This window comes from Suricata suricatta, chromosome 3 (assembly GCF_006229205.1).
Source record: "Suricata suricatta isolate VVHF042 chromosome 3, meerkat_22Aug2017_6uvM2_HiC, whole genome shotgun sequence".
Taxonomy (NCBI): Eukaryota; Metazoa; Chordata; class Mammalia; order Carnivora; family Herpestidae; genus Suricata; species Suricata suricatta.
Genome location: NC_043702.1, coordinates 119647 through 129965, shown reverse-complemented (window position 1 = coordinate 129965; position 10319 = coordinate 119647). Strand labels below are relative to the sequence as shown.

Below are 10319 nucleotides of genomic sequence, written 5' to 3'. Positions count from 1 at the left end.
GGTCAGCACAAAGCCCCATCGCGGGGCTCGAACCTACAAACCATGCGATCATAACCTGAGCCAAAGTTGGAGGTTTAACTGACTGAGCCACCCAGGCGCCGTAGGGTTTCATAAATTTTTTAAAGGCTTATTTATTTTGAGAGAAAGCCAGTGAGCAAGCGTGCACGCAGGGCAGGGGCAGGGGAGGGGCAGGGAGAGCAAGTTCCAAGAAGGCTCCACCATGTCAGCGCAGACTCCAACACGGGGCTTGAACACACGACTGTGAGATCATGATCTAAGCTCAAATCAAGAGTCAGACACTTAACTGAGCCACCCAGGTGCCCCAGGGTTTCATGATTTTTTTTGAAAAATAGTTTGTATTTGAAACAGAAGCTGTCATTAAGTATCTCACCCAAACATTAAACCACTTGCTCACAGGTGAATCCCAGAAACTTTCGGGAGCACCTCACTGTGCGCCTGCGCTGAGTGCAGGGCTGGGGGTCCCACGTGTGAGGACGGACAGGGGGCTCACCTGAGGGCCAGGGGCACGAGTGGGGGTGGCTGTACGCCAGGCAGCTGGCGCAGGGGCTTTCTTGGGGCCTCGGGAAGCTGCCTGTAAGGGTGTCCTGGGGCCGGAATCGCCAACGCGAAGCCCTGAGCAAGGTGACGTGTGGGGGTTTGCAGGCCTGACAGACCTGCGAGCGGCTGCGGCGGGTGGGGGAAGGGAGGCCCCGGAGAGAGGGGCCGGGCCGTGGACACCTCGAGGGCCCTGTGCATCCGGCTTCTCCCCGAGCCGATGGGGGGCTGCCAGGAGCCCTACGGAGAGAGGGGGCCGTGGCCGGACTGCGGCTGCTGCGCAGGGCCCAGGCTTTCACTGCCCAGTCAGGGAAGCCCCGAGGACAGCGTGAGTCTCCGGGGGCCGTCAGGGGAGACGGGCCGGGGTCTGGGTGTGTGTGGAAGGAACAGTCCCAGGGTTGCTGTTGCCAAGATGGCCGTCAGAGGAGGTGGGGGGGGGGCCCGCATGGCCTGTGCAGGTGCCAGAAGCAGCTGTCCGTCGCCCAGTGCCATGGGCGGGAGAGCGGCTGGCACGGAAGGTGCGAACCTCGGTCTGCACAGACCACGTGGACTCGCCCAAGGGGCCTGTTGGCTGTGCAGCCCCGGAGTCCAGGGCAGGGTCCACGCAGCGGCCTGGCAGGGCAACACCAGCCCCTGTGGCCTGTGGGGCTGAGCAGGTGAGGTCGGGCGGAAGACACCATGGGGTGTGTATTCTAGAGGCAGTGAGGCAGTGGGGACGCAGGGGTCGCAGGGTCAGGGGCAGCTGCTGTGTTAGGGACTATGCTGCTGGGGCTGTCTAGGCCTACTGTGGGGCAGCTGGGAGCACTCGTGTCTGCTGTGGGGGCAGCTGGGAGCACCCGTGTCTGCTGTGGGGGCAGCTGGGGGCACCCGTGTCTGCTGTGGGGCACCTGGGGGCACCCGTGTCTGCTGTGGGGCAGCTGGGGGCACCGGGGTCTGTCAGCTGTAGGATAGCTTGGAGCACTGGCGTCTGTGTCCCCTGTGCCGAATGATGAATGTTCACAGAGCGCTGTCTCCCACACTGGGGAGAGACCGTGGCCCAGGCCCTTGTCCTCCGTCCTGCAAGCCCAGCGGCATCTGGAGTGGAGAGGAGCCAGCGGCTGCTGGGAGCTGGGATGGTGGAGCGAGAAGGTGGCAGGAAGGCTCAGAAGCTGCAGGAAACAGCTGCCCCAGTGAGAACTTGGGCCCTCCTTGGCGCCCTGCTGGGTGAAGGCGCCCGTTGGCAGGTGGAGGGCCGGATGCTGACTGTGCTGGACCTGAGGCTGTTTGCCCACAGGGGACCCTCCCCCCTGCCCCCACCAGTGTGTGCGGAGCGGAGCGCTGCCCTGGCCCGTGTGTGGCTTTTCTGCCTGGCTCCCTTTTGCTGGCTTGGGCCGTTCCGGGGCCTCTTCCATCCAGATACCCCTTTTCGGCAGTTCCGGGCCGCCTCCCCGAGCTGTGTCTTTGATGGTTTTTCTGCGCTCTGTGTGGGTGTGGGGCCTGCTGCTGTCATGCCAGAGCATCTCTCTCCCCCATTAGGAGGTCGTGTCCTGAGAGCGGCCATCTCATCTGTTTTCACTCTCTGTGCCCACAGCGAGCCCCGGCACCAGGGTGGGAACCCAGACACCCTTGGGAAAGCCCTACGTGGGGTGACTGAAGCCTGCAGGGTCCTCATGGGTGACCAGGCTCCCTGGACTGTGCTATCCCGAAGGATCAGGGCTACAGGGCAGAGATGGTTTGTTTGATGAAAACTGAGCGAGAAAGGGCTTTCGAACCACAGACGTGAGACGGGCACAGAGGTAACCAGGACGGCAGCTGGTGTTGATGGAGCCCCGGGCCGGGTGAGCGCCAAGCCCGTCGTGGTCTCCACAGACACGCACGCCGAATGGCCAGCTCAACAATGAGAAAGACCTTGGTAGATGAGTCTAGCATGTAATGAAGGTGTAGGAAGCATGTTTATTCTTTGATTGGAGGAGGTGACTCACAGCAATCAACTGCTAGAGAAAAAGAAAATAGCAGAAGAAAAAAAATGAAAGAATTGGAACAGAAACCCATCCTCCCTGAGCAGAGGACAACGTGCGGGAGATGCTGATAGTGCTGAGGGCCCGGTAGGAAACCTTGTGGGAAGCTCACAGCCCCTGCCGTCCCTGGTCCGGACAGAGGGGGCCGTGTGGGGAAGTGTCCTCTCCTGCTCCAGTGGACGTTTTATTTGGATGATCTGGTAGCCCTGTGTTTTCTCCATCACCCTGACCCCCTTTCGGATCCTGGCTCTGCCTGCCATCCCTACTCCGGGCACTCTTCTCCCTTGGGGGTGGGTGGGTCACAAACTCCCCCCAGAGGGACATCAGGAGCCAGGGCGGGTAGTGAAGCTGTCTGTGCCTGAGCCTACTACCAGTTATGCTGGGTGACCAAGAAAAGGCATCTGTTCCCCACCCGCTCTGCTTTCTCCAGCTGAAGACTGAAAGCAGATGGCCCAAGGGGCGGAGGCTTTTGGCCTCTGTTCCTTCCTGTCCTGGCCCCTCCAGAGCTTTGGCTCTGTTCCCTCCACATCGAAGTCTTGTCTGCTTCTTTTTCCCTCTTCTGTTCATCATGAAGCACTCAACTCGTGGGTCTCCACACAGGAGACAGGCACGGCTGATTTTAAGTGAGCCTTGGTGGCGGTCCGCCTAATGACGCTGAAGTCTCCTGCTTCCTCCCGGATGTTCCAAACGCAAGCGCAGTAAGGGGCCTGTGGCACCTCCTCAGCCCTCTCCCTTGGGCCAGTGTCGTAAGGTGGTCGCTGCAGCCCCGAGGCCTCCTGGGGGCCAAGGGCCAGTAGTGTGCAGGATCTGGCTTGTACTGGCCCCGGAGAGCCAACTGCCAAAAAATTGTTAGAGGGACACCTGATGGCCCAGTCAGCTAAGCGTCTAAGTCTTGATCTCAGTTGATCTCAGGGTTGTGACTTCAAGCCCCGTGTTTTGTTCCACACCAAGCATGGAGCCTACTTAAAAAAAATTGGTAGAGTTTCATTTCAAGCCAGGTATAAAACACAGCCGGTACTTAAAATTAAATTACATAAATATACAATTAAATTACATTTAAAACAAGGGTTATAAAGGGGCGCCTGGGTGGCTCAGTCAGTTAAGGGTCTGACTGCAGCTCAGGTCATGATCTCGTGGTTCATGAGTTTGAAGCCCACATCAGGCTCTGTGCTGAAAGCTCAGAGCCTGGAGCCTGCTTCTCATTCTGTGTCTCCCTTTCTCTCTCTGCCCCTTTCCCCCCTGCTTGTGCTCTGTCTCCCCCTTTCTCAAAAATATAAAATAAAATAAAACAAGGATAATAAATATTCAGAACTTACTTTTTCCTGGGACTCCTGGGTGGCTCATTCAGTTGAGCATCTGACTCTTGATTTTGGCTCAGGTTATGATCCCAGGGTTGTGGGGTTGAGCCCCTCGTCTTGCTCCATGCTGAGTGAGGAACCTGCTTGGGACTCTCTCTTTTCCCCTCTGCCCCTTGTCCCCATGTGTGCCTGCATTCTCTCAAAAAAAAAAAAAAAAGTCCAAAAAACTTACCCTTTCCTAAAAAAAAAAAAAACCGACTACAGCCGGATCTCGAAGCTCCACGAATAAGGTGCTGATGTAGGAGGAGTCTGTGCGGTGTGCCTCCTGCCTCTCTGAAGTCCCCTCACCTACTTTCATGCTTTCAACAAAGTCAGAGGGGCAGAGAGAAGCTGACAGTTGGGGAGGCAGTGGTCAGGCTGGCACGGAGGGGCTCCCACTGGCCATGTCTGGGCAGCAGATCAGTCGTGGCAGCAGAGAACTGGTGCATCAGCTGGTGCTTTCAGGAAGAGCCCATGAGACCCCATGGATATGATTCAATAAATACACGAGAGGGAAGGACTGTCCTTTCTTGCACGAGAAAGTCAGCTAATAAAGCAGGTGGAGGGGTGGGTGAGAGTCAGTCATTTGTCAGTCATTCTTCTGGCAGTCAGCCCCGTGCCCTGTGCTGGTGGAGGCGTGAGCAGCGGCAGGAGACCCAGAGTCTCAAGTGTGTCAGCACAAGACAGGTTTTTTTTTTAATATTTTATTTATTTTTGATACAGAGAGAGCCAGAGCATGAGAGGGGGAGGGTCAGAGAGAGAAGGAGACACAGAACCAGAAGCAGGCTCCAGGCTCTGAGCTGTCAGCACAGAGTCTGACGTGGGGTTCGAACCCACGAACATGAGATCTGACCTGAGCCGAAGTTGGAGGCTTAGCCAACTGAGCCACCCAGGCGCCCCAGCACAAGACAGTTTCAATTACAGAGGGAAACACGAGCCCGGCAGGTGTCCCTTGCCCCGGGCCTGGGCCTGGACGTGGGTCCTGGATCTCCCCCACCCCCCTTCGGGCTGAGATGTGATCCATTTTTGACACCCTGCTCTTGTCTTTGAGGTTTTCGGGCTTGTTGGTAACCGTACTCCTGTGGGTCGCCCCCAGAGGAACGTTCTGGGAGGGGAGACTGAAACTGCCCTCGCGTGTGACATGCTGCTTGGCGTTGCAGGGAGCAGCGCGGTGCTGCTGAGGCCACGGACGTCAGAGGAGGTGGCCCACATCCTCAGGTACGTGCCGCCCCAGCCTGGGGCCTCGCCCGCGGACAGGAGCCCGCCGGGCGGGGTGGGGGGGGTGGGGTGCACCTCTGGGTTTGGCCTTGCCCTGCAACAGGCGTTCTTTGATGGCTTCATGTCAGTAAACTGTCGTGTTTGTTCCAGAGCAGTTGGAAAACACAACCGTAAAGAAAAAAGCAACCACTGGTTTCCCTCCGGAGGCAATCGCAGATGACATTTTGTTTCATCTGCCACAGTGTGGTTTCTGACTGTTACCGTGTCCTGTCTATGATGTGATGCCTTTTCCTGCTTCCCCATTTGGCCACATCCGTGCCTGTTTCCAGGCGCTAATTATTCTCTGTCGGTTTTGAGGTTGAGGTGTAATTGAGTCCTATGAGCCTGCAGTGGACGCCACCGTGGTTTGATAGTTTTACCCGTTAGCAAGTGGTCCCACGGCTCCACGTGGTCCCCATGTGTCCCGGACGGTCCCTGCAGCATTCCTGTTTTCCTGCGGGTGCCTTCCATCTCCGGGACGGGTGTGTTTTATAACTGGGGGCTTGTACCTCTCCATCTCCTTCGCCTCCTCCCCCGCCTGTGGCAGCCTTCCGTTCTGTGTTTCTGTGTGTTTGATTTTCTGGATTCCACATATGAGATCATACAGTATTTGTCTTGCTGCATCTGACTCAGTCCGTGTCATGCCCTCCAGTGCACCCGTGCCGTCTCCTCCACACCACTTCAAATGCTGAGAGTGTGCATCCACATGCGCTCTGCAGTTTACAGCCCCCCCCCCAAGATGCCAGAGAGCACACAGGGCTTGTACACTTGTACGCTCCTGTAACTGAGGCTCCAGAACAGCCTCAGCAGTTAACACACCCAGGGTGCACACATGCTCATGTCAGCCTGTTGTGAGGGGCTCGCCACCTCACAGGGCAGGCCATGGGGCTCGGGAGCACATACCCTCCCACGGGCAGGTGCATTCCTAACCCTGTGGGCCCTCCGCTCAGGTCTTTGTAAAGTTGGGGCCTAGCTGTGGATGAGGTGCCACCTGTGACATGGACGTGTGTTAAGTGTGGCAGTGGGGGCCGGCAGGGGAAGGATCTGGGGGCTTTGTGGCTCTGGGGGAAGAGCAGGGCGCTGGCCCTCGTGGGGCAGTGGGGCTTTGCCTTGCACCCCGTCTGCGATCTGGGAGAGCGCCAGCTTTGTCGCTCAGTGCAGTTCTGTGATAGACACTTGCCTCCACAGACGTGTCCCACCTCAGGACCCAGGAGGCCCTCCGTCGAGGCCACGCTCAGGAAGAGAGAGGGTACAGAATCAGGGTTTGGTGCTGTTCTGCAGAGTTAATGCTGTGGGTGTGGGGAGGGGGACCCTGATGACCTCCTGTGCTTGTCCAGGTACTGTCACGAGAGGAACCTGGCTGTGAACCCGCAGGGGGGAAACACAGGCATGGTGGGGGGCAGCGTGCCCGTCTTCGATGAGATCATTTTGTCCACTGCCCTGATGAACCAGGTCATCAGCTTCCACGACCTGTCCGGTAAGCCCGCCCTGCCGGGGCGCCTGGGTTGCCAGCCTGTGGCTGGGCCCTTGGGGCCCCACTCTGTGCACTCAGCCCTCGGGGTGTATCTGCCTGGGGGAATCATTGGGCTGGCCACCCAGGGAGCCTGTCCTGGGGGTTCGCAGTGAAGGGGGGGGCTGTGAGCCCCTGCGACTCTGGCGTTTTCTGGCCAAGGTGGCCCTTTCTGCCCTTGTGAACGCGGTGCCCCATTTGAGGCACAGGCCAGTGTGCACGTGATTGCTGCCCAGTGGCACCTGGGTGTGTCTGTCCAGCAGGACTCATGGGGTGGGTCATCAGCTGTGGTGGGGGCCCCCGGCACAGCACCCCCCCACTCCCCGTCAGTAGCACTCAAAGCAGACAGTCTTCCAGTTTGTCACGTGTCCCTGGTGGGGGGACCCACCCAGCTGAGGACCCCCACCTCAGAGCATTGCTCTTTCTCATCCCTCCCACATGAGAATGAGCGTACATGAGGATTTTCTTCTCTGGTTTTGCCTACCAGTTTTTCTTCTTTTTCAGGGTAAATCATAATGGGAGCTACTGGGGGGTGGGGGGAGGGACACTCCTTTTCTTGGGTTCTGAGGGGACAGACCTGTGGGTGGCTGACCCCGTGGACCCCCCCCTCAGCGGGTCCTCATTCCTCAGGCTGGGAGCCCCCATCCTCCCTCAGGTCCTCTCCTCGGGGCCGGGAGCACCCTCGGTGAGTCCTTTCCTCGGGGTACGGAGCACCCCTGGCGGGTCTTCTCCTCCAGCCTGGAGCCCTCATGTAAGCTGCGCTTGTCCTGCAGGAACCCTGGTGTGCCAGGCAGGCTGCGTCCTGGAGGAGCTCAGCCGGCACGTGGAGGAGAGGGGCTTCATCATGCCCCTGGACCTGGGGGCCAAGGGAAGCTGCCACATTGGGGGAAACGTGGCCACCAATGCAGGCGGTCTGCGGTTTCTGCGCTATGGCTCGCTTCATGGGACTGTCCTGGGCCTGGAAGTGGTGAGCTGGGGGTGCCGTCCGCTCTCCTGTGTCTCCCGACCCCATGTCAGGGTGGCCTTGACCCCTAGCCGTTTCCCAGTGTGGAGTGTGCTTCCCTGGAAGGTCCACTGATCCCCGCCCTGGCTGGGCCCCTGGGCAGCTCTCCAGGTCGCAGGGACAGCTGGGGTGGTGCAGGGTGAGGTCAAGATGAGGGGGTGGGCCCAGTGCCGCTTCAGCTGCACCCTGGTGCACCCCCTTCTCTGCCTCCACCGGGTGTCCACCCGGCTCTGGGCCCTGGTGAGGTCTTCCCTCCAGTGGGGAATGAGTCTTTCCTTCAGCCCATTAGACAACGCCGGGCTGCCCGTGTTCCTGAGCCACACTGGGTGGGGTGGGGGGCCCATGCCCAGTTCTGCTCTCCGAGGCCCCCCTGGGCTGCGGCAGCGCCTTGAGCGCAGCGGCTGGAGTAGAGGGGCGTCTGCCGGGATGGACAATCCAGCCTGCGTCTCCTCCCGCGGCAGGTGCTGGCAGACGGCACGGTTCTGAACTGCCTGAGCGCCCCGAGGAAGGACAACACGGGCTACGACCTGAAGCAGCTCTTCATCGGGTCGGAGGGCACACTGGGGGTCATCACGGCCGTGTCCATCTTGTGTCCGCCCAAGCCCAGGGCTGTGAACGTGGCTTTCCTGGGTAGGTAGGCCGCCGGGGTGGACCTCCCGGAGCCACGTCCTGTCCCCCAGCTGCCCTGCCCTTGGCACCGGGACCCTCCACGAGCACATTCCTGCCTCTCTTGGCTTCTCACTCTGTCCTGAGGGGTCAGAACCTGGCCTTCTTGTGATCCCACAGCGAGGTCAGAGCACACTTTATTCTGGAACAAAACTGGGGCTTTGTTCAGCTCTCCCCACTGTTTGGTTTGTTATATAAGTAGCTTATATGGTAAGATTCTGGGGGAAATCTGGAGTCACCTTTGGTGTGTTCATTGCCGTGGGGGAAACCAGTCACGGCTGTAGGGACACACTGTCCTCCCTGTCCCCTCCCTGCCCCTGTCCTGTCAGCACACAGCACACCTCCTACATCAGGCCTTCCACTGGGGACATACTCCTCGTGACATGTCCTCTGTCCCCCGGTGCATCTGCAGTGCCTTTCTTTCCCCCTTCGTGGCGACACTGTCACTGGTACACAAGCCCATCAGGGTTTGTTTTGTTCGTTTTGTTGAATATCACCCCGTGGCCTGTGGCTTGTGCTGGTGGTCACAGGGAGGCTGGCTGCCCTCCGTCACTGTGGTTTCCAGGGACTCTGATACTTTGTTCTGTGGTCACTTTAAAGGTTTTCTCTTTGTTTTTGGTCTTCTGTGTTTTGAGGCATGCTGGGTGCAGGTGCATATTTTGTCCGAGTCTTTTGAACTCCTTCCACCTGTGGCTTGGTGTCTCGTCAGTTCTAGTAGATGCCGGTCTTCCTGTCCCTTCAGGGCTGGGACTGAACTCACAACACAATTTTGTACTCTGTCCTCTCTCTCTTCCACGTGTTCCACCCTTTCACACTCCTGTCTCGTTCTGGGTAGTTTCTTCCCATCTAATCTCCACTGAGCAGTGCTCCCTTCGAGTGCCCCATGTGCTGCTGGACCTGCCACGCGCCCCCGGTCCCCACCTTGGGACCTCCATGTGCTCCTTGGATGCGCAGAACAGGCATCTGCCCCCGGCCCCCGAGGGACTCTCCCTGCCTCCCCTGTAGCCCTGGGAGGCGATGACGTCACTGCCCCTCTGCTTCCTACCACCTTCCTGAATGCCGTGGGCTCTCCGGGGAGCATTTTCGGTCTTGATCCTCACCAGCCTGGTGTGCTTGGTGTTTCCCGAGGCCACCCTGTTTACCCGGTGCCCTCCCCTGGGGGGACGTGGTGGATGTCAGGGATGAGGGGCTCTGATGCCTGAGGCTCTGGCCCTTTGCAGGTTGCCCAGGCTTCCCTGAGGTTCTGCAGACCTTCAGCACCTGCAAGGGGCTGCTGGGTGAGATCCTGTCTGCGTATGAGTTCATGGACGCCGAGTGCATGTGGCTGGTCAGGCACCACCTGTGCCTCGCCAGCCCGGTGCAAGGTATGGACTCCAGCTGGCGGGCGGCCCCCCCTCCGTGCCCTGGGTCGCAGGCCGTCAGTCCTGCCCACAATCTGGGAAGCAGTAGGTCGGTGTGTCCACAGCTCTGGAGTCGCCACAGCTGGCCGAGTGTGGAATTCCGTTACTTGTGTTTTAATCGTGTCCCCGCGCAGGTCCGGTCGGGGCTGCCCGTTGTGCCGGGGCGCCAGGGTCTTGGAAAACCCAGGTGCACTTGTCAGAAATGCTTCTCTTTGACTCAGCAGTGAGTCCATGTGGGATCTCAGCCAGTGCTTTCCCGTTAGACAGGACGCTGATGACAACCTTTCAGAAAGCATCTGTGCTTCCGGAGGCGGAGATGCCTGGCTGCAGATGGCAGTATTTTCACTCCTGAGATCTGCCCTATTGGCGTGGCTTTAGCCCAGGCAAGAGGCCACAAGGTCGCAGGGCTGGCTCCGTGAGGGCCCTCTTTGGGGCTCCCAGACGGCCCCGGAGCCCAGTGCTCATGTGGCCTTTACTGTGTGTGTGGGAGGTCCCTGTGTGTGTGGGAGGGGAGGGGAGGTCCGTGTGTGTGTGTGTGTGGGGGGGGAGGTCCCTGTGTATGTGGGGAGAGGTCCCTGTGTGAGGGGAGAGATT

General features: G+C 59.2%; 1 protein-coding gene across 5 annotated transcripts in view; it reads left to right on the top strand.

Moving 5' to 3' along the window:
- The window catches only part of D2HGDH (D-2-hydroxyglutarate dehydrogenase), a 21010-nt gene that overhangs the window by 1649 nt on the left and 9042 nt on the right, over positions 1-10319 (top strand). For 4 of the 5 annotated variants that reach the window (XM_029933483.1, XM_029933485.1, XM_029933482.1 and 1 more), the window contains exons 3-7: positions 5050-5107; positions 6484-6623; positions 7430-7623; positions 8121-8289; positions 9546-9689. In XM_029933483.1, the coding sequence (XP_029789343.1) occupies positions 5050-5107; positions 6484-6623; positions 7430-7623; positions 8121-8289; positions 9546-9689 (705 nt within the window). The remainder of the gene's footprint in view (positions 1-5049; positions 5108-6483; positions 6624-7429; positions 7624-8120; positions 8290-9545; positions 9690-10319) is intronic. The other variant, XM_029933486.1, reaches the window with a different exon arrangement.